The sequence below is a fragment of the Coregonus clupeaformis genome, chromosome 6 (genome assembly GCF_020615455.1).
Source record: "Coregonus clupeaformis isolate EN_2021a chromosome 6, ASM2061545v1, whole genome shotgun sequence".
NCBI lineage: Eukaryota > Metazoa > Chordata > Actinopteri > Salmoniformes > Salmonidae > Coregonus > Coregonus clupeaformis.
The window spans coordinates 10,676,253-10,703,467 of record NC_059197.1 but is presented as its reverse complement, the minus strand read 5'-3'; the positions used below and the strand labels follow the sequence as shown (position 1 = coordinate 10,703,467).

Genomic DNA, 27,215 nt, shown 5'->3' with positions numbered 1-27,215 from the left:
TCTGAGCAACAGGGCGGAAGGAACTCTGAGCAACAGGGCGGAAGGAACTCTGAGCAACAGGGCGGAAGGAACTCTGAGCAACAGGGCGGAAGGAACTCTGAGCAACAGGGCGGAAGGAACTCTGAGCAACAGGGCGGAAGGAACTCTGAGCAACAGGGCGGAAGGAACTCTGAGCAACAGGGCGGAAGGAACTCTGAGCAACAGGGCGGAAGGAACGCTGCGCAACAGGGCGGAAGGAACTCTGAGCAACAGGGCGGAAGGAACTCTGAGCAACAGGCGGAAGGAACTCTGAGCAACAGGCGGAAGGAACGCTGAGCAACAGGCGGAAGGAACTCTGAGCAACAGGCGGAAGGAACTCTGAGCAACAGGCGGAAGGAACTCTGAGCAACAGGCGGAAGGAACGCTGAGCAACAGACGGAAGGAACGCTGAGCAACAGACGGAAGGAACGCTGAGCAACAGACAGACGGAACGCTGAGCAACAGACAGACAGACCGCTGAGCAACAGACAGACCTCTACAGCAACAGACAGAACTTAAAGTAATAGACACATGGAAGTCCCTGAACTCTACAGCAACAGACAGAACTCAGACCTATAGTCAGTCAGAACTCAAAGTAACAGATGGGATCACAAAACCAACAGAGCAGAACATCATCCATAACAGTCAAAACAAAAGCCGACAATTTCCCCTCCCCCATTTAAAACATAGATCATTTTGGATATGGACAGATTTCTAAAATTATCCACCCCCACCGCCCCCTTCTATATTGTTAGACTATCTACAGTTTCGCTCAGTGACTGTGCAGGATCCCATCCAGTCGTGTCTATCAGCCAAGCTACAGTTACCAGAGCAATGTCACATACGACACTCAATTGCGACATGCGCATTACACACTTGAGAGGTATCAACACCTTCTTCTGAAAGCTCCCAAGGCAATGCAACGGAGATCCAGAGGTTGTGATCCAGTGACATACCTCTCCTCTGCTCTTCCTTCTGGCTGAGGCCAAACAAGAAGCTGTCTGGCCGCTGGCAGGAGGGCGGGGCAACAGGGCCAGGGTAAGAAGGTGATTGGAGGGCTGCAAGCAGAACAGGAAGTGAGCAGGTGGGAGAGTGGCAGAGTGAATAGGGCGTGGAATAAAATCCTTTCAGATCCACAGGAACGTCTAGGGGGTAGTGGTCAATTTGGGATACAGAAATTAGTAAATTAGTAAGGAGAGGGGAGGAGTGTGTGGGAAGCCGCACAAGTTCACAGCCATTTATAATCTGGTTTCCCTGGAAGCCAGTAGGACTAGCTGCACCTAGCAGTGAATGGCAGCCGTGATGTAACTGTAGAGGGAAATGGAGGAATAGTGTGACTGGTGTCTTACCTGTGGGAGACAGGGAGGAGGAGCGATCCTCGCCCTGCTGAGTGGCCAGTCGAGTCCCAGCGGAGAGAAAACAGAGGGAGAGAGAGTTAATTTCATCCCTCTTTCAATTTGACACCAGCATTCATGCATATCCGGTTCCCTCAACAATACTCCGGTGTCTCACACCAGAGATGTAATAGGAAGGGTAAAGGCCCGTAAACATCACTCAAGCATCTTTTGACGCCAAAATTAGCGCTGTTAGCATTACCATTCATCTTGACTGTTTGGTGTTTACAGACATCTCTTTTACAGCTACATCAAAGATCGGAGAGGGTGGACTATGGGCATAGAACCATGGAGCACTGGACCAGTGTTTAGCAGCATGCTCTAAAAGCCAAAGTATAAGGAAATAAAGAGAAAGAGACGGAGAAGGGAGGTTGATCTGAAAAGACGACGCGCAAGGTTGCAGTACCTGCTGTAGACATGTGGGGGCGATGTCGGCAGGATAAGAGACACACCCATCTATGGACATCCCAGACCCAGAAAGAGACTGGGGGGGGGGTTGAGGACAAAAAAATGAATGAGAGAGACAAGAAAGGAATGCCAAAAGGTGGTTGAGGGATTTTTTAAATAAAATCCGATGAGGATTGGGGGGAAAATGTAACTCAAGGAAGTGTGAAGGTAAATATGATAAAGAGAAAAAGACGTGAAATAATGGAGATTTTATATGAAGAGAGAGATGGAGAGAAAATTGAGTACTGTTCTGTTAATTGAGTAACCACAGTGCGCACAGCATGCTGCACAGATAAGGGCCTCAAAATAACTGTGCGCGTGTATGGTTGCGTCTGTGTGTGTGATGGTACACTACATGACAAAAAGTATGTGGACAGCTGCTCGTCGAACATCTCATTCCAAAATCATGGGCATTAATATGGAGTTGGTCGCCCCCTTTGCTACTACAACAGCCTCCACTCTTCTGGGAAGGCTTTCCACTAGATGTTGGAACATTGCTGCGGGGACTTGCTTCCATTCAGCCACAAGAGCATTGGTGAGGTCGGGCACTGATGTTGGGTGATTAGGCCTGGCTCGCAGTCGGCATTCCAATTCATCCCAAAGGTGTTCAATGGTGTTGAGGTCAGGGCTCTGTGCAGGCCAGTCAAGTTCTTCCACACTGATCTCGACAAACCATTTCTGTATGGACCTCGCTTTGTGCATGGAGGCATTGTCATGCTGAAACAGGAAAGGGCCTTCCCGAACTGTTGCCACAAAGTTGGAAGCACAGAATTGTCTAGAATGTCATTGTATGCTGTAGTGTAAAAATGTCCCTTCACTGGAACTAAATGGCCTAGGCCAAACCATGAAGAACAGCCCCAGACCATTATTCCTCCACCAAACTTTACAGTTGGCTTTATGCATTGAAGCAGTTAGCGTTATCCTGGCATCTGCCATTCCCAGATTCGTCCGTCGGACTGCCAGACGGTGAAGCGTGATTCATCACTCCAGAGAACACGTTTCCACTGCTCCAGAGTCCAATGGCAGCGATTCTTACACTACTCCAGCCGATGCTTGGCATTGCGCATGGTGATCTCAGGCTTGTGTGCGGCTGCATGGCCATGAAAACCCATTTCATGAAGATCCAGACGAACAGTTCTTGTGCTGATGTTGCTTCCAGAGGCAGTTTAGAACTCGGTAGTGAGGACAGAAGATTTCTATGGGCCACGCTCGTCAGCACTCAGCGGTCCAGTTCTGTGAGCTTCTGTGGCCTACCACTTCGCGGCTGAGCCGTTGTTGCTCCTAGACGTTTCCACTTCACAATAACAGCACCTTGACAAACAGACTTGTTGGAAAGGTGGCATCCTATGATGGTGCCACGTTGAAAGTCACTGAGCTCTTCAGTAAGGCCATTCTACTGCATATGTTTGTCTATGGAGATTGCATGGCTGTGTGCTCGATTTTATATACGTCCGCAACAGGTGTGGCTTAAATAGCCAAATCCACTAATTTGAAGGCATGTCCACATACTTTTGTATATATACACAGTGCATTCGGAAAGTATTCAGACCCCTTGACTTTTTCTACATTTTGTTACATTACAGCCTTATTCTAAAATTGATTAAATTGTTTTTTTCCCCCCTCATCAATCTACACACAATACCCAATAATGACAAAGCAAAAACAGGTTTTTAGAATTATAGCAAATGTATTTAAAATAAAAAACTGAAATATCACATTTACATAAGTATTCAGACCCTTCACTCAGTACTTTGTTGAAGCACCTTTGGCAGAGATTACAGCCTCAAGTCTTCTTGGGTGTGACGCTACAAGCTTGGCTGTAGAAACATCTCAAGGATGGTCAATGGAAACAGGATGCACCTGAGCTCAATTTCGAGTCTCATAGCAAAGGGTCTGAATACTTATGTAAATAAGGTATTTATGTTTTTTATTTTTAATAAACTTGCAACTTTGCTTTGTCATTATGGGGTATTGTGTGTAGATCGATGAGATTATTATTTTTTAAATCAACTTTAGAATACGGCTGTAACGTAACAAAATGTGGAAAAAGTCAAGGGGTCTGAATACTTTCCGAATGCACTGTAGTGTATGTTTGCAGACAGCGCATTTATACCATTTTACATTTTAGTCAATTAGCAGACGCTTTTATCCAGAGCAATTTACAGGAGCAATTAGGATTAAGTGCCTATGACTTGGTTTGTTTGTATGAATTGCTGTGATTAATCCAACAATGTGTGACTGTATGCTGCGTACACATAGTTGTTCACTAAAAGTAAAATGTTTGTGTGTGTGTGTGTGTGTAGTACTGTAACCAAAAATGTGTTTCACCTGCTTGTGAGTGCCAGGCCTCCTCTTTATAGTGTTGGTGTCAGTGTCTATCTCAAACACCATGAGAGGCTGGTACTCGCTCTAACAGTGAACCAGCCGGAGATGGGTGAAAGAGAGAGAGCAAGAAAATAAACAAATACAGAAAGAAGGGAATCGGATAGGAAAGAGGTGGAGGAGGAGAAGAAGAGAGGGGTTAAGCCAAGACAGGTATAAGCTGGTTACAATGCCTCAGGAAGATGAAGGGACCTATTTGCTGCGCCCTATGGTCTCTGGACAAAAGTAGTGAACTATGTAGGGAATAGGGTGCCATTATTTTTTTAAAGTGAGCCGAGAGGCATGGTTAGCTCACCATGTCCCGCCCAACCCAGGCTGTAAATAAGCTGTGTCTACCAAAGCAGGCTGATCCTTGGGTTACACCGTACTGTGCTCAGAGAAAAGAGAGCCAGAGGAGTACAGTTTGGGTCGGCGGAACGTTTGTGTGTAAAATGTATAATAGCCAGGGTTGTGTTCATTAAGGCACTTGATAGAAAACAAAAATGAGCATTTCCATCTTAGTCCCACTTGGCAGTTCAATCCGCTTTCTTCCGTTTGGTGCACAATGAACACGACCCAGTTAATGTTGTCAAATGCCAGACTCTTCTTTTAAAGTGACGGTGAATGGAGGAATGCATCACTCACTGACTAAAAGACTGTTGGATTACTGGAAAAACCGAACGCAGTCCATAAGATTGTCAGATGCAATTACAATCAATGAGAAAGACCGGATTTCCACACTGAAAACGTTATGCATATGACGAAATACAGGTAACTGCCCAAATAAAGGAAACTCCTAAATAAAGTGTCTTAATAGGGTGTTGCTACCACGAGCCACCAGAACAGCTTCAATGTGCCTTGGCATAGATTCTACAAGTGTCTGGAACTCTATTGGAGGGATGAGTCACCATTCTTCTCTGAGAAATTCCATTTTGTTGATGGTGGTGGAAAACGCTCTCAGGCGCCGCTCCAGAATCTGCCATAAGTGTTCAATTGGGTTGAGATCTGGTGACTGAGACACACACACCCTTTAAAAACACCCTATGCTCCTTTGACACCCCTCTTTCAAAGTCACAGATATTTTCTTCCAACCATGGTAGCCAAAATAATGGGCAACTGGGCATTTTATACATGACCCTAAGCATGATGGGATGTTAATTGCTTAATTAACTCAGGAACCACACCTGTGTGGAAGCACCTGCTTTCAATATACTTTGTATCCCTCATTTACTCAAGTGTTTCCTTTATTTTGGCAGTTACCTTTAAGTCTATAAATTCATTATAGTGTGAATGTGTGTAGCTATATAACCAAACAGTAGACAAGAGTGTCAATACAACCCTGGAATACTAGTTAGAGATAGAGGGAGAGGTCTATGAAAGGTTATTGGGTGTTGACGTGTGGGTAGAGGACGGACACAGAGCAGGTGACACACTGGTCATGTTCCCATTTCCTACTGTTCTCCTAAAGTGGGCACTCATTTACCCACATGGGTTTAAAAGCATAAGATTCATTTTTGTAAAAAAATACAATAAAATCCCCCAAAACAGCATTGCATTGGTGTAAGTATGACATGGGCTACCAATTCTTTCCCCAGTTGCTTCCTTTTAAAACAGTGGTATTCAAAGTCGGGGTCGCGACCCCTTGTGGGGCTGACCGGGAACTGCAGCGGGGGCCAAGTATAATTTTTTTATTAAGAGTACAGATTATTGTATGGAATGATATACAAACATTTTTTGAGAAAGATAACTTGAAAAATACATTTTTATTGAGTAAATGTATTTATTGGTTTCCTTTTCATTTTGATAAGAGATGAAAATGCAATGAATTGAAGGTTATTTGTTGATGTAAAATCTAAATTGACCACTGTTTTAAATTCAGTGGAGGAGGAGTGAAGGAGTGCACACTTGTAGGCAGAGAAGAGAAGAAGAGAGTGGGAGCACTGCCCCGGGGCCTTACCATGAAGAGGGCAGAGTCGTCCGTGTGGGTGGAACGCCTGGAGGGGTACGTGTTCTGGCAGGGAGGAGTGGAAGAGAGGGAATGAGGACAGACCACACAGGGAAGACCGGAGGTCAGGATGGAGAGGGGGGGAGATAGCTAGGATATATAGCCAGGGCTCCAGACTAACATTTTCCCCTGGTGGCACTGGTGCCACTAACATTTACAGTTGGCCCATGATTTGGTGGCATCCCCGAAAAAAAAGTGTGCAGCATCACACAATAGAATACATTTGAGTCAGCACCTTATAACGTCATTCACAATGCTTTATTAAGAAGTGCAATAGACTACCGAGATTGTATTCAACAAATAAGTTGTCACATCAACATGTCCAAGCAGGAATGGATGATACAAAATATTTTTATATGCAACCTAATCCAGTGATTGTCATGAATTTTGGGTTGACAATTAGGCTACTTTTGTTATATTTTACTGTCAATATAGGGCTCCAGAATTCATTTTTTAAAATTATTTATGCACTAATATTATTGTGGTATAGTATATGCATTGGTTGAAGCTCAATGTTACATTTTAATCTCCCTACCATCATATCTTAGCCAATATGACACCAACTTGATTAGCGGCCTCTCGTCATGATCTGTCTGGCCGTTTGCTACAAGCAAAGGAAGCTAGATATATTTTGCTATGGAAGGTTTTTCCACATGGCTGAAGTCATCTGTGTAAACTGTTGGCCTTGACACTTGCATGTAATAAGCACAAATAAGATAGCGAACGTCATTGACTGCTATTGCCAGTTAGCTAGCCAACTAATGTTAGCCAGTAACGTTAGCTAGCTACAAGCCAACAGGGCTGTAACGTCAGCTGTATGGACGGATCATGCACCAGCACAACTCATTGTTGACAATATAGCTATCCCACAAATTTTGGGAAACTGCCACGCTGCTAATGTATAAAACATGTAATGGGCATTGCGCATCTAACATTAACGTTAGCTAACGTTACTCTAAACAGTAGTCAATATGCTAATGATGTAAATGTAAATCTGGCTTGCTTAGCAATGTAGCTGGCTAACGTTACAGACCTTTCCTTATGCATTGATTCAGTACGCTCCTTCCTCTGTCAATGCAATTTTATTTTAGTCATTATAATCAAAATTTGCGCACACCGATTTTCCAGCACACAGCTGTCACCTACTACAGTAGCTATGTTGGTCTATTGTACTTCAAACAATGTGTATGCAGGCTGCTTAGGATTCAAACCTTCTAAAACAGCCTAATTCATACTCTTAGAGGAGGTGCTCCCACAATAATGTGATTTGGAGGTTACAATAGGGCTTTGGAGGTTACAGAAATCAGGAATGCAGACAGGCTCTATAGACTTCAATTTACAGTGCATTCGGAAAGTATTCAGACCGCTTTACTTTTTCCCCATTTTGGTATGTTACAGCCTTATTCTAAAATGGATTAAATAGTTTTGTTTACCTCATCAATCTACACACAATACCCCATAATGACAAAGCAAAAACAGGTTTTTAGAAATGTTAGCAAATATATATATATATTTTTTAAACAACTGAAATATCACATTTACATAAGTATTCAGACCCTTTACTCAGTACTTTGTTGAAGCACCTTTGGCAGCGATTACAGCCTCGAGTCTTCTTGGGAATGACGCTACAAGCTTGGCACAACTGTATTTGGGGAGTTTCTCCAATTCTTCTCTGCAGATCCTCTCAAGCCCTGTCAGATTGGATGGGGAGCGTCGCTGCAGAGCTGTATTCAGGTCTCTCCAGAGATGTTCGATCGGGTTCAAGTCCAGGCTCTGGCTGGGCCACTCAAGGACATTCAGAGACTTGCCCTAAAGCCACTCCTGCATGGTCTTGGCTGTGTGCTTAGGGTCATTGTCCTGTTGGAAGGTGAACCTTCACCCCAGTCTGATGTCCTGAGCAGGTTTTCTTCAAGGATCTCTCTGTACTTTGCTCCATTCATCTTTCCCTCTATCCTGACTAGTCTTCCAGCCGCTGCCGCTGAAAAACATCCCCACAGCATGATGCTACCACTATGCATTGGGGCAGGTAGTGTTCTCCTGGCATGTTCTCCTGGCATCCGCTAAACCCAGATTTGACGAACTGACTTGTTGGAAAAGTGGCATCCTATGATGGTGCCACGTTGAAAGTCACTGAGCTCTTCAGTAAGGCCATTCTACTGCCAATCTTTGTCTACTGAGATTGCATGGCTGTGTGCTCGATTTGATACACCAGTCAACACCAACGGGTGTGGCTGAAATAGCCGAATCCACTAATTTGAAGGGGTGTCCACATACTTTTGCATATATAGTGTATCTTGTCTGCTAAACTAGCCTACAGCCTATGGCATGGAGCATAGCCAGATAACATACAGTAGGTAACTCTTATTCTGTTCTTCTGAAATACATTTTCTTCATGTCATAATGTTTCTTTAGACCTGCCTAGAATAAATAATGGAATTATTGTGATGGTGTATATTGAATTGATTTAATATACTTTTTAAAATGTAGATGTTCCAAAGGTGTGCATCAGCGGCTTGTATGCTTTGGCCTGGAAATGCTAAACGTGTTTATGTTAATTAATGGTAAATTACCGCGACACAGGCAGTCTTTTGCATGACAATAACTGGCTGACAAAATGTCATGACCGCCACAGCCCTAGATGCAGTACAAATCCCATTATTGTGGTTTGAGATCCTAAGGTTTGAATCCTAAGCAACCTGCATACACATTGTTTGAAGTACAATAGACCAACATAGCTACTGTAGTAGGTCAAAGCTGTTTGCATGGAAGGAGCTCGTGTGAATTTCCTTTCATTTTCGGCTTCAGACCAATGCCTAATTCAATTGGGGATTATTCACCAACTGAGGAAGTGGAAACGCAAAACACATCAGCTTGATCGCTAACTCTAAATATAACAACTACTGCTTATAGCCATGTATTAATCTAACAGTAATTGTCCCCAAGAAAACTGCAATGAGGCGTAGTGCACTTGCTATGGCCAATGTGCAATTTCACGTGCTGTGTATTTCAAAGCCATATCAGATAACGTGATTGTAAAACAGTGTGCTTTGAGCTCAATAATACAAATTATACTTACAGAAAGCTGAGACCCTCCTCTCTTTAATATGGACAACTAGTTGCTTCCAAAGTTGTGTTTTTTCCACGCAATTGCATTTTGAAATGTTTTACAATCACAAGCATTACAGCAGCCGGCCACAACGAAACAGGCAGGCACAGCAGCAGGGCAGACACTTGTATTATAGGAATCATGAGGATAATGTACTTTACTGTTTAACAAATTCATGGTTTTATCTGCCCCAAAAATAGGATGTTTTGATTGAGGTGACCAGGTAGAATGTGCATCTCGAACCAGTGCGACCAATAAAAAAATGTAACATGCACAGCGAAGTTAAAGGGTTGCAAAATGCGACTAAATGGTTGCAGTCTGGAGCCCTGCATATAGCACTGATGTATTTAGAGTAGGGACAAAAAATGTCATAAAAAATATTGTTAACCGACAACAATACATTGCTGGGGTCGTAGATGTTTCATCTTTACCCTCAAGAATCAGTGATAATATAACTGGAGAGGGAGGGTGAAGGAAGGCATGTGACCACAATAGGAGCAAAAGAGAGGGATGATGTGTGTGTGGAGGGTTAACGGAGGACGCGATGGAGGACGCGTCCCGAGTGAGTGGCTCCCGAGTGGCGCAGTGGTCTAAGGCACTGCATCGCAGTGCTAGCTGTGCCACTAGAGATCCTGGTTCGAATCCAGGCTCTGTCGTAGCCGGCCGCGACCGGGAGACCCATGGGGCGGCGCACAATTGGCCCAGCGTCGTCCAGGGTAGGGGAGGGAATGGCCGGCAGGGAGGTAGCTCAGTTGGTAGAGCATGGTGTTTGCAACGCCAGGGTTGTGGGTTCGATTCCCACGGGGGGCCAGTATGAAAAAATAAAATAATGTATGCACTAACTGTAAGTCGCTCTGGATAAGAGCGTCTGCTAAATGACGTAAATGTAAATGTAAAGTGGGATGAGGTAGATTGCATGGGAGGAATGGACACCGGATGTGACTGCTGAAGACTATGTGTGGTCATGTTTACGGAGAGCCCCTGTGAAACTTTATTAAATCCGATGCTTTTTTAGTTATACATATAACCTTTCATGCCAACACCCATATTAACTCACCATGGAGAAACCTTCAGAGTGAGAGAAAACAAAGCAAAGAGGAAAGGGAGGAGAGAAGAGAGTGTAGAGAGCAGTGTGTGGACTCACCTCGTTTTCTGTGGGACTAAGCTTGGTAGGGCTTTGAGACGCTTTGTGCTGTGGAGACCGAGAGACCAGTCTCAGTAATACACAGAGCAAAAGTATCCAAAAGTAAAAGTGTTTTTTTAAGCTCACTACTCAAGCTACTTGGATTTGAGATCAGATAATGAATGAGTAAAAACGCACTAGAGAATGTCACTTTCATTTGAGGCCATTCATATTTATCTTATACTTTAACATTTTAAAACATGAAGACTACTGTAGATACATACACAGCATCAGTACTTTCTATTACAAACGCCCCACTAACTCCCCACTTACGCCACTGCATACAGTGATCCAAGAGCAAAACATAAAATCAACAGAATAAAAATGAATAGTAGTCTGAGGAACCTTGACGTAGGTCATGACGGTGTCCCGCTGCACTGAGCGCGACTTCTGCCTCTCCTCCTCGTACCGCAGGGCGGCCAACTGGGCCATCCTCCGCACGCGCTCTACGCCCCCACCAGGGACCCCGCCAAGTCCCGCACCAGCACCAATCCTGGCCCCTGACCCTCTCTGAACACAGGGAGAGAGAGGGAGGGGGAGAGAGAGAGGGAGGGGGGGAGAGCGAGGGAGGGGGGGGGGAGCGAGGGAGGGGGGAGAGCGAGGGAGGGGGGAGAGAGGGAGGGAACAAAGAGAGAGAGAGGGAGAGATGAAGGAAGGAAGGAAGATAGCAGAGAAAAACAGAAAGACGGAGAGGAGACAGCAGGAGGAAGAGAGGAGTAGAGTTGAAAAGAGGCGATATTGACATTTAGACTCAATAAATCACATTTTAAAACATGCAAGTAGTAATTGACGTAGTAATAATCAGTATTGGAAGCTGTACACAGCATTTAGACACACTGGTTACCTGATTATGAGAGGCAGAAGAGGCTGGATCATGGGCAGTCCTGAGGGAGGGGGGTTGGTGGGAGACAGATGGGGGAAGGGAGGGGGTTAGATGTGTGATCTAACTCAATACAGATTAGATTAGAGATCTTTATTTAGACTGGAGATTATATGGTCTGTTCAAAAACATTTGTGAAAAACTGAACAGAGACACGACAACACAGGCTGAGAATCTGCCACAGAGCTGGACTCGTGTTTGTGTGAGAGTAACACATCACATACAACACTGTTATAATCAATGTTCACTCTACATTTATTCGGCACTGAGCAAATTTCAGGTCTGCTGAGCGCGAACTATAACTTGTGAAAATTCTGTGCAACTTCCAGTGTGCGTTTACTGTGAACACTGAGCCTGTACCCGCTTTGTTACAGTTTCAGACAGTGGTAAAGTAGGCTACTATTTGATCATAATGTAGGCCTACCATAGTTTCCTACGATCAAAAACAATGGAGAAAATGCATCCCATAACATTTTAACATGGAAATAGCTGTTATTTCATTCAGCCTACAGTAGCAACCAATGTGTGGTGTTCAATGTAGGTCTACATTCCATGAGACTTAAAAAAAATATATCCACTTGGTAAACAGACGAGGTGATGCAAGAAACCCCCTTACAAAATAAAATACATTATTATTCTCATACCATTATTACAGAGAATCAGACAAATTATGTTACCCTCTACCTATTGGCTACTTAGCTTATTCAAGCCTGTCTCAAAATACAACTGCCCTTTTAAGACAGAAAAAAAAAAGCTATTTAACTGACTCGCTTTTCAAAGATGTCTACATTTACATTTTCGTCATTTAGCAGACGCTCTTATCCAGAGCGACTTACAAATTGGTGCATTAACCTTATAGCCAGTGGGACAACCACTTTACAATATATCAATTTTTATTTTATTTTTGTATTTATTTATTTATTATGAAAAAAAATTGGGGGGGAGGGTAGAATGATTACTTTATCCTATCCCAGGTATTCCTTAAAGAGGTGGGGTTTCAAGTGTCTCCGGAAGGTGGTGAGTGACTCCGCTGTCCTGGCGTCGTGAGGGAGCTTGTTCCACCATTGGGGTGCCAGAGCAGCGAACAGTTTTGACTGGGCTGAGCGGGAGCTATGCTTCCACAGAGGTAGGGGGGCCAGCAGGCCAGAGGTGGATGAACACAATGCCCTCGTTTGGGTGTAGGGACTGATCAGAGCCTGAAGGTAAGGAGGTGCCGTTCCCCTCACAGCTCCGTAGGCAAGCACCATGTTCTTGTAGCAGATGCGAGCTTCAACTGGAAGCCAGTGGAGTGTGCGGAGGAGCGGGGTGACGTGAGAGAACTTGGGAAGGTTGAACACCAGACGGGCTGCGGCGTTCTGGATAAGTTGTAGGGGTTTAATGGCACAGGCAGGGAGCCCAGCCAACAGCGAGTTGCAGTAATCCAGACGGGAGATGACAAGTGCCTGGATTAGGACCTGTGCCGCTTCCTGTGTAAGGCAGGGTCGTACTCTGCGAATGTTGTAGAGCATGAACCTACAGGATCGGGTCACCGCCTTGATGTTAGCGGAGAACGACAGGGTGTTGTCCAGGGTCATGCCAAGGCTCTTTGCACTCTGGGAGGAGGACACAACGGAGTCTAGAAATGTACATGTTTTGTGCTCTTGTAGGAAGCAATCACGCCCCTATTGCTGACTACAAATGATCTATAACTGGGCTAATAACTCACTAACTAGCAAAGAATATGAACAAAATGTGCACACGTGGCTACATGCAGCTCTCACTTTGCTCTCAAAACAAGCGCATCTACTCACGACCGCTAATGCTGTGAACACAGTCCAGTTCAAAGTAAATGGCACAGAGATCCATATATGGCAATGGTCTATTTGCATATAGGCCTACTGCAGCTCTGATTGTTTAGAAAACACCGGTCTGTGTAAAGTACAGGCTGAGAAGTGCGTGTCAACGCAATAGAATCCTACTCCGATGCGTTCTGCCTACAACAAAATCTCTTGCATAGTTTCTTTTGTTTCGGTATGTTGCATTGAAAGTGTCTAACATTGTGTTGATTCGATCACAATTGCCACAGTAAAGGGAAACGTTGATAGTGTTAACAGGGAAAACTCTACAACAGTGGTCACCAACCTTTTCTGAGTTAAGATCACCGAGTCAAAATGCAAGCCGAAAACTACCGCTCAGATTTTTTTTTAACATGACTTGAAAAGTGTAAGCCTAAGCAACATTAACCAATTAAAAACAGTGCTGTAGCAATGAGGTTTGTGCAGTAAGCTATAGGCCCAATACATCATCATCGCATCTTAGCTTTGCTTGAATTGCCCTGCCAATGAATGCATTGCTGTTCGGGCCATTAAAAATATATATATTTCAAAATTAGAGGTAGGCTATATGATCACACCGGTAATAGATCCGTTGTTGTATTCCTTGTGAAGCACAGGTGAGTGAGCATACATTTAAATAATAATTGGCTTTTTATTTTTATTTTACTGGGCTGATGGGTGCCTGCATCTGATGGTCAGTCTCAGCGGAGGGAGAGAGCAGCAGACTGAGGGTCCGCCTCTCAACATCTCTCCGCTCGCCCTTTCCTCCACTGACACGGACCAAAAAGGGACACAGTCTTCCAGCTGACTGCGAAACTCAAGTCGCACTGCCTCATGCACAAATTCATGTTGTCACTCCCATGAACAGAGAAAGTGAAATATTCCTCGATATTAAAAAAGACCCAAGCCGCTAATAATAACAACAATGCAAGCCTATAGATACACTTTCCTACTCATTCATTACTGCTGCAGTGCTTGTTGTAGCACTGAGTGGAAATAGGAAGAACGCGCATTTTATGGTTTTATAAAAGTTGACAGTGCTGAGAAAGAACTTAAACATGAACTCACTCATAGAACAGCATCTCTTTGCTGTATTCGTTGACAGTCTCTCTCTAGTCACGGTTTTAAACATTCTGAAATCTCACAGTATCAACTTTGCTGTAGCTTTCTTTTCTGCCTGCTACTTTACTGCAGACAAGGTCATCTGAGCCATCCGAATGGCCAGCAGTAGGTCTATAGTGCACTTGATTTGCTCTCTGGGCCAGCCGGGAAGGCAGAGATTGTACCTTCAGACAAATGAAATGGTTTAAAATAGCAACCGTTCGCCTACCCGGCGCGCAGGGCGAACCGTGACAAAATACATAAATAGGAACACTGACAAAAAAGTAAAAATAGGAACAGAAGGCTTTATCGTTGGGTTTTTTACAGAACTGTTTGGCGATCGACTACGAACGCCTTGGAGATCGATCAGTGGATCGCGATCGACCGGTTGGTGACCACTGCTCTAGAAAGTTGAGTGAAGTTCAATCTCATGCTCCTCTCTGTGGGCTGATATTTCTGCGCGGCAGTATCTGGGCTACTGCTTAGAGGGAACATTGTTATAGGTCAAGTTACTAGATAGATAGGTAGTGGGTTTGTGTGTACGTCTTCTTACCTGTTCTGCAGAGAATTGTGTCGCCTCGGGTCGTCTGTCCTTGAGTCTCTGGAGGAGTTGGACTTCACTGGAGAGCCCTACAAAGAGACAGTCATCAATACACTAGCCACGATCGCTCTTACACCACAAACACACACCAGGGGTGCGTTCAGTTCAGTTCAACGTTTGCTATGTTGTGTGAAGATTTGCACTGAATGACACGTTTCCCCAAAACGGTGCGCACCATTCAACAGCCTTTAAGGTACGTTTGCCCCCGTTTGTAGAGTGTGGCGAGGTGTGGTCTAATCAATATGGATGTGACCATTTCAAATTGCAAAACTCATGCAGCACACCATACACAATTGCTTTCCGGGCCACCATAATCAGGTTCTTCAACTGTTCATTCAGAACAGTAGTTTCTGTTGAATTAAATGTTGCATAACGTTATGTTGTGAGGAACGCACCCCCAGCCTTCTACATACAGTCCTGTACACACTGGCCAGTCGCACACACACAGACACACACACACAGTTGGTTGAGTTGGCGGAGCATGGCGCTTGTACGGGTGTGATTCCCATTGGGGCAAAAATGTATGCACGCATGACTGTAAGTCCCTTTGGATAAAAGCGTCTGCTGAATGGAATATATATTTTATATCACACACACACAAATACATGTAACACACTTACCTCTCTGGTGATGCGGCGCTCAATGTAAGCCATGAACTGGGAACTGAGGCTGATGGTTTCTGCTCCTTCTCCCCTCCTACCCTCCTCCTCCTCCTCCTCTCCTGTATAACTGTCTATAAAGTCTATCTGCTCCAGCTCTGCCTCTACTAAAGACAGACAAGACAGAAAGACAGATTACACACCAGTTCAGCGTACAAAGACGCAAGATGTAGAATGTACACTGAACAAAAAAATGTTATGCAACATGCAACAATTTCAAAGATTTTACTGAGTTACAGTTCATATAAGGAAATCAGTCAATTGAAATCAATTCATTGGTCACAGATACCTTTTAAAAAAAAGTAGAGGGGTGGATCAGAAAACCAGTCAGTATCTGGTGTGACCACCATTTGCCTCATGCAGCGTGACATCTCCTTCACATAGAGTTGATCAGGCTGTTGATTGTGGGCTGTGGAATGTTGTCCCGCTCCTCTTCAATGGCTGTGCGAAATTGCTGGATATTGGCAGGAACTGGAACACGCTGTCGTACACGTTGATCCAGAGCATCCCAAACATGCTCAATGGGTGACATGTCTGGTGAGTATGCAGGCCATGGAATAACTGGGACATTTTCAGCTTCAATAAATTGTGTACAGATCCTTGCAACATGGGGCCGTGCATTATCATGCTGAAACATGAGGTGATGGCGGCGGCTGAATGGCACGACTATGGGCCTCAAGATCTCGTCATGGTCTTTCTGTGCGCTCAAATTGCCAGCGATAAAATGCAATTGTGTTCGTTGTCCGTAGCTTATGCCTGCCCATACCATAACCCCAGTGCCATCATGGGGCTCTCTGTTCACAACGTTGACATCAGCAAACCACTCGCCCAGACGACGCCATACACGTTGTATGGCACGCGGTCTGCCCGGTACAGTTAAAACCCGGATTCATCCATGAAGAGCACACTTCTCCAGCGTGCCAGCGGCCATTGAAGGTGACAATTTGCCCACTGAAGTCGGGTTACAACGCCGAACTGCAGTCATGTCAAGACCCTGGTGAGGATGACAAGCACGAAGATGAGCTTCCCTGAGACGGTTTGACAGTTTGTGCAGATATACTTCTGTTGTGCAAACCCACAGTTTCATCAGCAGTCCGAGTGTCTGGTCTCAGACGATCCCGCAGGTGAAGAAGCTGGATGTGGAGGTCCTGGGCTGGTGTTGTTACACGTGTTCTGTGGTTGTGAGGCCGGTTGGACGTATTGCCAAATTCTCTAAAACGACATTGGAGGCGGCTTATGGTAGAGAAATTAACAATAAATTCTCTGGCAACATCTCTGGTGGACATTCCTGCAGTCAGCATGCCAATTGCACACTCCCTCAAAACAGACATCTGTGGCATTGTGTTGTGTGACAAAACTGCACATTTTAGAGTGGCCTTTTATTGTCCCCAGCACAAGTTGCACCTGTGTAATGATCATGCTGTTTAATCAGCTTCCTGATATGACAGACCTGTCAGGTGGATTGATTATATTGGCAATGGGGAAATGCTCACGAACAGGGATGTAAGCTTTTTTTGCGTATGGAACATTTCTGGAATCTTTTATTTCAGCTCATGAAACATGGGAGCAACACTTTGCATGTTGCCTTTATATTTTTGTTCAGTGTATATTTCCACAGATGTAGAATATAATCTAGACCCGTTTTATGCAAACATTCCACTCCCTGTACGCCGTGTCACATGCCAAACAGTCTGGCATGACAAGGAGTGTCAGGAAGTGAAATGCTAACACAAACAGACTGGTACCCAAGCTAGAATACAATTGAATAATACTGTGAATAAAACTGTAAATACAGTACATGACACTACACTACAGTTCACACACAAACAGACAGACATGCGTTGATTCTCACATGTGCCGTTGGTCAAAGGATGGGAGCCAGTCGTCCTGTGCTCCTCCCGCTCCCTCCGCTGTCTCTGTTCTTTGGTTATCTCTGCCACACGCAGTGGAAGGTCCGACAACTCATCTGTGGGCTGTAGGAACACAAGGGATGAAAGAGAAAGTATGGATAGCAGGAGTGAAAGAAACATTGCGAGATTAGCTTCTACAAGTGTCAACAACCTGTATTTATTAATGATATAAAGTGCATTTGGAAAGTATTCAGACCCCTTGACTTTTTCCACACTTTGTTACGTTACAGCCTTATAATAAAATGGATTGAAATTGTTGTTATTTTTTTCTCATCAATCTACACACAATACCACATAATGACAAAGCAAAATAAAGGTTTTTAAATATTTTTGCAAATGTATATAATGTGTAAATATTTGTATGAACATAACAAGATTCAACAACTGAGACATAAACTGAACAAGTTCCACAGACATGTGACTAACAGAAATTGAATAATGTGTCCCTGAACAAAGGGGGGTCAAAATCAAAAGTAACAGTCAGTATCTGGTGTGGCCACCAGCTGCATTAAGTACTGCAGTGCATCTCCTCCTCTTCTACTGCACCAGATTTGCCAGTTCTTGCTGTGAGATGTTACCCCACTCTTCCACCAAGGCACCTGCAAGTTCCCAGACATTTCTGGGGGGAATGGCCCTAGCCCTCACCCTCCATCCAACAGGTCCCTGACATGCTCAATGGGATTGAGATCCGGGCTCTTCGCTGGCCATGGCAGAACACTGACATTCCTGTCTTGCAGGAAATCAAGCACAGAACGAGCAGTATGGCTGGTGGCATTGTCATGCTGGAGGGTCATGTCAGGATGAGCCTGCAGGAAGGGTACCACATGAGGGAGGAGGATATCTTCCCTGTAACGCACAGCGTTGAGATTGCCTGCAATGACAACAAGCTCAGTCCGATGATGCTGTGACACACCTCCCCAGACCACGACGGACCCTCCACCTCCAAATCGATCCCGCTCCAGAGTACAGGCCTCGGTGTAACACTCATTCCATCGACGATGAACACAAATCCGACCATCACCCCTGGTGAGACAAAACCGCGACTTGCCAGTGAAGAGCACTTTTTGCCAGTCCTGTCTGGTCAAGCGACGGTGGGTTTGTGCCCATAGGCGACGTTGTTGCCGGTTTTATCTGGTGAGGACCTGCCTTACAACAGGCCTACAAGCCCTCAGTCCAGCCTCTCTCAGCCTATTGCGGACAGTGTGAGCACTGATGGAGGGATTGTGCGTTCCTGGTGTAACTCGGGCAGTTGCTGTTGCCATCCTGTACCTGTCCCGCAGGTGTGATGTTCGGATGTACCGATCCTGTGCAGGTGTTGTTACACGTGGTCTGCCACAGCGAGGACGATCAGCTGTCCGTCCTGTCTCCCTGTAGCAATGTCTTAGGCGTCTCACAGTACGGACTTTGCAATTTATTGCCCTGGTCACATCTGCAGTCCTCATGCCTCCTTGCAGCAAAACTAAGGCACGTTCACGCAGATGAGCAGGGATCCTGGGCATCTTTCTTTTGGTGTTTGTCAGAGTCAGTAGAAAGGCCTCTTTAGTGTCCAAAGTTTTCATAACTGTGACCTTAAGTGTCCTTTCCACAGGTGCATGTTCATTAATTGTTTATGGTTCATTGATCCCGTATAGCTCAGTTGGTAGAGCATGGCGCTTGCAACGCCAGGGTTGTGGGTTCAATTCCCACGGGGGGCCAGTATGAAAAATAAATAAAAATAATGTATGCACTCACTACCTGTAAGTCGCTCTAGATAAGAGCGTCTGCTAAATGATTAAATGTAAAATGTAATTGAAAAAGCATGGGAAACCGTGTTTTAACCCTTTACAAGGAAGATATGTGAAGTTATTTGGATTTTCATGAATTATCTTTGAAAGACAGGGTACTGAAAAATAAGTTTCTTTTTTTGCTCAGTTTATATAGAAAAACACTTCAAAATCACATTTACATAAGTATTCAGACCCTTTACTCAGTACTTTGTTGAAGCACCTTTGGCAGCAATTACAGCCTTGAGTCTACTTGTGTATGACGCTATAAGCTTTGCACACCTCTATTTGGGGAGTTTCTCCCATTCTACTCTGCAGATCCTCTCAAGCTCTGTCAGGTTGGATGGGGAGAGTCGCTGCACAGCTATTTTCAGGTGTCTCCAGAGATGTTCGATTGGGTTCAAGTCCCGGCTCTGGCTGAGCCACTCAAGGACATTCAGAGACTTGTCCCGAAGCCACTCCTGCATGGTCTTGGCTGTGTGCTTAGGGTCATTGTCCTGTTGGAAGGTGAACCTTCGCCCCAGTCTGAGGTCCTGAGTACTTGAGCAGGTTTTCATCAAGGATCTCTCTATACTTTGCTCCATTCATCTTTCCCTCGATCCTGACTAGTCTCAGAGTCCCTGCTGCTGAATAACATCCCTACAGCATGATGCTCCCACCACCATGCTTCACAGGTTTCATCAGACCAGATAATCTGGTTTCTGATGGTCTGAGATTTCTTAAACAGAAATCCTTTATTTACGGTAAGTATTCAGACCCTTTGCTATGAGACTAGAAATTGAGCTCCGGTGCATCCCGTTTCCATTGATCCTCGAGATGTTTCCACAACTTGATTGGAGTCCACCTGTGGTAAATTCAATTGATTGGACAGGATTTGGAAAGGCACACACCTGTCTATATAAGGTCCCACAGTTGACAGTGCATGTCAGAGCAAATACCAAGTCATGAGGTCGAAGGAACTATTCATAGAAAGACAGTCTTGTGTTGAGGCACAAATCTGGGGAAGGGTACCAAAAAATGTCTGCAGCATTGAAGGTCCCCAAGAATCAGGCCTTTATGGTAGAGTGGCCAGACGGAAGCCACTCCTCAGTAAAAGACACATGACAGCCCGCTTTGATATTTGCCAAAAAGCACCTAAAGGACTCTCAGACCATGAGAAACAAGGATCTCCGGTCTGACGAAACCAAGACTGAACTCTTTGGCCTGAATGCCAAGCGTCACGTCTGGAGGAAACCTGGCACCATCCCTACGGTGAAGCAGGGTGGTGGCAGAATCATGCTGTGGGGATGTTTGTCAGCGGCAGGGACAGGGAGACTAGTCAGGATCTAGGCAAAAATGAACGGAGCGAAGTACAGAGAGATCCTTGATGAAAACCTGCTCCAGAGCACTCAGGACCTCAGACTGGGGCGAAGGTTCACCTTCCAACAGGACAACGACCCTAAGCACACAACCAAGACAATGCAGGAGTGGCTTCGGGACAAGTCTCTGAATGTCCTTGAGTGGCCCAGCCAGAGCCCAGACTTGAACCCGATCGAACATCTCTGGAGAGACCTGAAAATAGCTGTGCAGCAACGCTCCCCATCCAGATAGATTGCAAAATAGTTGGGAAGAGATTTTTGACGTACCGATCCCATGGCATAGTGTTTATGAACTGACACGCAAAACGACACCGGATTCAAAAATTTGAATCTTTCAATTTAAATTATTATATAAAATTCTTGCTACCAATATAATGTTATTTATATGGGGGATACAATCTTCCCAGCTCTGCAGATTTTGCTGTGAAGAGACAGAATCATTAGATCATTTGTTTTGGTTCTGTCCATTTGTAGCTTGTTTTTGGACACAGGTCCAGGAATGGCTAAAGGATTGCAATATTTACCTGGAGCTAACCTTGCAGATAGCATTACTGGGTGATCTGAAAAGTCATAGTCAATCAATCAATAATATAATAATACTTTTAGCTAAAATGTTTATTTTTAATTCACAATCTGTAGAAGCAATGAGAATAGAAAGGTTCAGAACTTTTGTAAAACATCACAGTACGGTTGAAATATATATGGCAAATAGAAATCCTATATGGATGGTGTTAAGAGATAGATGGGATGTATTGAATTGAGTTGAAGGATGGGACTAATAACAAATAACAACAAATAATAACAAGATAACTAATAATGTAAGCATACTGTGTCCATAATAAGTATATAGGATGTATCTTGGGAGCTTTTGGGAAAGAGCACAGTTAGAAAGTTATGGCATATAGAAGCAAACCGGATGGACATCATGAAAATGATCGGAGAGGTTGAGAGGAGAAGTAGTTCAGGAGCATAATATAAAAAATAAAAATAAAAATAAAAATATTATTGTAAAATAGATAGTAAGTATAGGCTGGAAGTAGAGACCTGGGCATTGTTGTTCCCTAATAACCCCAAGTAGGGAAAGGATGGCAGGGTTGAAAATTAATAAAGGGGGGTATACAGTGGGGGAAAAAAGTATTTAGTCAGCCACCAATTGTGCAAGTTCTCCCACTTAAAAAGATGAGAGAGGCCTGTAATTTTCATCATAGGTACACGTCAACTATGACAGACAAATTGAGGGAAAAAAATCCAGAAAATCACATTGTAGGATTTTTTATGAATTTATTTGCAAATTATTGTGGAAAAAAAGTTTTTGGTCACCTACAAACAAGCAAGATTTCTGGCTCTCACAGACCTGTAACTTCTTCTTTAAGAGGCTCCTCTGTCCTCCATTCGTTACCTGTATTAAATGGCACCTGTTTGAACTTGTTATCAGTATAAAAGACACCTGTCCACAACCTCAAACAGTCACACTCCAAACTCCACTATGGCCAAGACCAAAGAGCTGTCAAAGGACACCAGAGACAAAATTGTAGACCTGCACCAGGCTGAGAAGACTGAATCTGCAATAGGTAAGCAACTTGGTTTGAAGAAATCAACTGTGGGAGCAATTATTATGAAATGGAAGACATACAAGACCACTGATAATCTCCCTCGATCTGGGGCTTCACGCAAGATCTCACCCCGTGGGGTCAAAATGATCACAAGAACGGTGAGCAAAAATCCCAGAACCACACGGGGGGACCTAGTGAATGACCTGCAGAGAGCTGGGACCAAAGTAACAAAGCCTACCATCAGTAACACACTATGCCGCCAGGGACTCAAATCCTGCAGTGTCAGACGTGTCCCCCTGCTTAAGCCAGTACATGTCCAGGCCCGTCTGAAGTTTGCTAGAGTGCATTTGGATGATCCAGAAGAGGATTGGGAGAATGTCATATGGTCAGATGAAACCAAAATAGAACTTTTTGGTAAAAACTCAACTCGTCGTGTTTGGAGGACAAAGAATGCTGAGTTGCATCCAAAGAACACCATACCTACTGTGAAGCATGGGGGTGGAAACATCATGCTTTGGGGCTGTTTTTCTGCAAAGGGACCAGGACGACTGAGCCGTGTAAAGTAAAGAATGAATGGGGCCATTTATCTAATGTTCCTTCGTTAGATTTTAGCACATCTTGCTCTGGCTAACAGTGGATGTTGATCTTGTTGTTGTTGTTGTTGTTGATGTGCATAACTGAGGGATAGCCTACCTTTTCATGGTTGTTTGATAAATAGGATTGTAAAGTTCCCAAACGTAAGAGGACTCCCGTGAAATTTGCAGAAATCCAGTCAGGTTTATTTTGTGGCTTTTGGCGAATGTGTTCTAATTATCTAAAGTGGCGCTGTTGCAACTGCCTGTAAACACACAGTCCAGTTCAAAGTGAATGATGGCAGGCCTGTGTGGCAAATGGCTTGTTTGCATAAAGACCTACTGTAGCTCTGATGGGCTATGGCACACCGGTCTGCATAGACTCCGGTCCTGGACGAGAGAGATGTTTTTATTTGGTTTTATTTACTGCAGTGTCTTATTAACTGTCCAAACGCACGGCTGCTTTCTCTATATTGCTATATAATTTTCACAAATGCCTTAGTATAAGTAATTCCCAAACATTCTAAGAATTTAAAATGACCATATCTAAGCGCTCGCTTGACAGAAAATGAAAAACAGATTTTAATTAGATTTCATGTTGCTAAAATGCTGTCAGTTACACTTTAAGGTCAACCCTGTTACATGACTTTCATTTTAATATGGTGAAACTATTCAATTTAAAGTATTTTTTCAAAAGAAACATTTAACATATAATATTCAAATCATAGTGTAAAAGCAGTTGAGCTGGTTCTACTCTTTATGGCAATTTTTTGGTAGAAAACTGAGTGTGTCAAGCATAACACGTCAATCCTGTTACCCATAGAAAGATATGATGGAAATGTTTTAACAATAAAAAAAATTATGGGAAGCTCAACCGTGTTAAGTTCAACCCTGATACTTTGTCACTTTATTGGCACTTACTATAGTACTTTTTATTTAAGTATGTAAAATGATATATATATAATTTTGTTTACCATGTTACACTACCCAAAATGTCCTCTATTCGTGGAATTACCCAACAATTACTAGGAGGACCCAGAGTTATTTGTAATCTTACCTCAGTGCCTGACCATCTTGTGTGTGTGTGGTGTGTGTGGCGTGCGTGCGTGCGTCTCACCTCGTTGCCTGACCATCTCTTGTCTCCACTGTCCACGCTGTTGAAGCCAGAGTCCAGCGCTCCGTACGGCCGGCCAGGGTACAGCTCCTCCACACTAAGAGTACAGAAGATAAGACCAACTTTAAGACCACCTGGGTCAAAACACAATGTCAAATGCTTTCAAACACTTGAGCTGTGCTGATCTTTTTTTTTTTGTACATCTGGGTGTGAGCAAGGATGTTGTTATGGTACGTCCCATTCTCAACTCAATGGATGAACTCCCTCTTTCAGCTGTGCTCCCCTCGTAAACTCTACCCACCTTTCCCTCTTTCTACCTTTTGTTTTGTTTTTACCACTCCCTCACTTCCTCTATATTTAAATGTATATCTCTCCTCCCCAAACGCTGGACAGTGTCAAGTAGAGTACCTTTGAACATTTACAGAGGGCTCTGAGAGAGCAAGAGAGATTGTAGAGCAGAAAATATACAGTGAGGGAAAAAAGTATTTGATACCCTGCTGATTTTGTACGTTTGCCCACTGACAAAGACATGATCAGTATATCCTTTTAATGGTAGGTTTATTTGAACAGTGAGAGACAGAATAACAACAAAAAAATTCAGAAAAACACATGTCAAAAATGTTATGAATTGATTTGCATTTTAATGAGGGAAATAAGTATTTGACCCCTCTGCAAAACATGACTTAGTACTTGGTGGCAAAACCCTTGTTGGCAATCACAGAGGTCAGACGTTTCTTGTAGTTGGCCACCAGGTTTGCACACATCTCAGGAGGGATTTTGTCCCACTCCTCTTTGCAGATCTTCTCCAAGTCATTAAGGTTTCGAGCCTGACGTTTGGCAACTCGAACCTTCAGCTCCCTCCACAGATTTTCTATGGGATTACGGTCTGGAGACTGGCTAGGCCACTCCAGGACCTTAATGTGCTTCTTCTTGAGCCACTCCTTTGTTGCCTTGGCCGTGTGTTTTGGGTCATTGTCATGCTGGAATACCCATCCACGACCCATTTTCAATGCCCTGGCTGAGGGAAGGAGGTTCTCACCCAAGATTTGACGGTACATGGCCCTGTCCATCGTCCCTTTGATGCGGTGAAGTTGTCCTGTCCCCTTAGCAGAAAAACACCCCCAAAGCATAATGTTTCCACCTCCATGTTTGACTGTGGCGATGGTGTTCTTGGGGTCATAGGCAGCATTCCTCCTCCTCCAAACACGGCGAGTTGAGTTGATGCCAAAGGGCTCGATTTTGGTCTCATCTGACCACAACACTATCACCCAGTTCTCCTCTGAATCATTCAGATGTTCATTGGCAAACTTCAGACGAGCCTGTATATGTGCTTTCTTGAGCAGGGGGACCTTGCAGGCGCTGCAGGATTTCAGTCCTTCGTAGCGTAGTGTGTTACCAATTGTTTTCTTGGTGACTATGGTCCCAGCAGCCTTGAGATCATTGACAAGATCCTCCCGTGTAGTTCTGGGCTGATTCCTCACCATTCTCATGATCATTGCAACTCCACGAGGTGAGATCTTGCATGGAGCCCCAGGCCGAGGGAGATTGACAGTTCTTTTGTGTTTCTTCCATTTGCGAATAATCGCACCAACTGTTGTCACCTTCTCACCAAGCTGCTTGGCGATGGTCTTGTAGCCCATTCCAGCCTTGTGTAGGTCTACAATCTTGTCCCTGACATCCTTGGAGAGCTCTTTGGTCTTGGCCATGGTGGAGAGTTTGGAATCTGATTGATTGATTGCTTCTGTGGACAGGTGTCTTTTATACAGGTAACAAGCTGAGATTAGGAGCACTCCCTTTAAGAGTGTGCTCCTAATCTCAGCTCGTTACCTGTGTAAAAGACACCTGGGAGCCAGAAATCTTTCTGATTGAGAGGGGGTCAAATACTTATTTCCCTCATTAAAATGCAAATCAATTTATAAACGTTTTGACATGTGTTTTTCTGGATTTTGTTGTTATTCTGTCTCTCACTGTTCAAATAAACCTACCATTAAAATTATAGACTGATCATATCTTTGTCAGTGGGCAAACGTTCAAAATCAGCAGGGGATCAAATACTTTTTTCCCCTCACTGTAAATATTGAGAGAGGGATAGATAAAAGTAGAGATACTGCCAGAGAAAGACAGGAGCTGTTCCTCTGCACACAGCTGTTTCCAGGGCTGGCCTCTCTGCAGTTTTATTGGCAGTGGAAGTGTGTGTTTCTCACCAGGATCCGAAGGCGAGGGGTCTCCTGTCGTAGTCTGGGAGCTCAGGTGTAGTCTTGCTGGCCTCATTGTTCAGATACTTAAATATATGGATCATCCCCTTTATACAAATCTGGGAATGACAGGGAAAGAAACACATGATAGACAATAGAAGGAACAGTTTGACTAGGTTCTATTAACACATTTGTGTGGTGCAGGTCATAATTATATAATCAGGCTGAGAGTTTGTGTGTTTACTAGTCACTGACTAGGAGCAAAAAGGTGTATTTGTATAGTCGTGATTGTATAGTTCGACTGTGAATGCGTGTGCGTTACCTGTGCGGGTGGGTTCTGTAGTGGGTTGTTGTCCAGCACGATGTTCTGTAGGTGGCGCAGGTTACGGTAACACACAGGGATGGACGTCACCTTGTTACAAGAGAAGTCCAGACGCACCAGGGGCAACTCCGACAGCTCTGTATGGATATAGGACACACACAGTTTAAATTTAACCCCCTAGAGTCGATGTCATCGCCCCTTGAAATTCTAATTAGCATAATAAAACATCTGTCAGTTTAAGCTTTTTAAACAATGATATGGACAACATTCCTAATATTGGGCTGCATCTAATTCCACCGCCAACTTCTGTCTGTAGTGTCCGAACAGTTTGGGCTACACTCTAATATGACCCCTCTATGGAAAGGTGTTTTGCTCTAGGACGACCACAAGGCTCACAAGACACGTCTGAAGGTAGCCCGGTACCAGTTTTAAAAAATGAATGGAAGTACACAGCGTTCCACAGGGATGCTGGCCCATGTTGACTTCAATGCTTCCCACAGTTGTGTCAAGTAGGCTGGATGTCCTTTGGGTGGTGGACCATTCTTGATACACACGGGAAACTGTTGAGCGTGAAAAACCCAGCAGCGTTGCAGTTCTTGACACAAACCAGTGCGCCTTGCACCTACTACCATACCCAGTTCAAAGGCACTTACATTTTGTGTCTTTCCCATTCACCCTCTGAAAGGCACACATACACAATCCATGTCTCAATTGTCTCAATGCTTAAAAATAATTCTTTATATGTCACCTCCCCTTCATCTACACTGATTGAAGTTGATTTAACAAGTGACATCAATGAGGAATCATAGCTTTCACCTGGTCAGTCTGTCATAAAAAGAGCAGGTGTTCTTAATGTTTT

The 27,215-nt window shown here is 44.2% G+C and overlaps 1 protein-coding gene across 10 annotated transcripts in view; it reads right to left on the bottom strand.

Annotated features, from left to right (window-relative positions):
* LOC121567299 (DISP complex protein LRCH3) overlaps positions 1 to 27,215 on the bottom strand; it is a 69,360-nt gene that overhangs the window by 8,465 nt on the left and 33,680 nt on the right. For 2 of the 10 annotated variants that reach the window (XM_041877229.1, XM_041877227.1), the window contains exons 5-18: positions 26,357 to 26,493; positions 26,044 to 26,153; positions 23,843 to 23,936; positions 17,422 to 17,542; positions 15,531 to 15,676; positions 14,863 to 14,939; positions 11,359 to 11,398; positions 10,860 to 11,024; positions 10,476 to 10,523; positions 6,178 to 6,231; positions 4,188 to 4,268; positions 1,819 to 1,896; positions 1,368 to 1,404; positions 975 to 1,076 (exon numbers count right to left, since the gene is read on the bottom strand). In XM_041877229.1, the coding sequence (XP_041733163.1) occupies positions 975 to 1,076; positions 1,368 to 1,404; positions 1,819 to 1,896; positions 4,188 to 4,268; positions 6,178 to 6,231; positions 10,476 to 10,523; positions 10,860 to 11,024; positions 11,359 to 11,398; positions 14,863 to 14,939; positions 15,531 to 15,676; positions 17,422 to 17,542; positions 23,843 to 23,936; positions 26,044 to 26,153; positions 26,357 to 26,493 (1,290 nt within the window). The remainder of the gene's footprint in view (positions 1 to 974; positions 1,077 to 1,367; positions 1,405 to 1,818; positions 1,897 to 4,187; positions 4,269 to 6,177; positions 6,232 to 10,475; positions 10,524 to 10,859; positions 11,025 to 11,358; positions 11,399 to 14,862; positions 14,940 to 15,530; positions 15,677 to 17,421; positions 17,543 to 23,842; positions 23,937 to 26,043; positions 26,154 to 26,356; positions 26,494 to 27,215) is intronic. The other 8 variants (XM_041877228.1, XM_041877231.1, XM_041877232.1 and 5 more) reach the window with 8 other exon arrangements.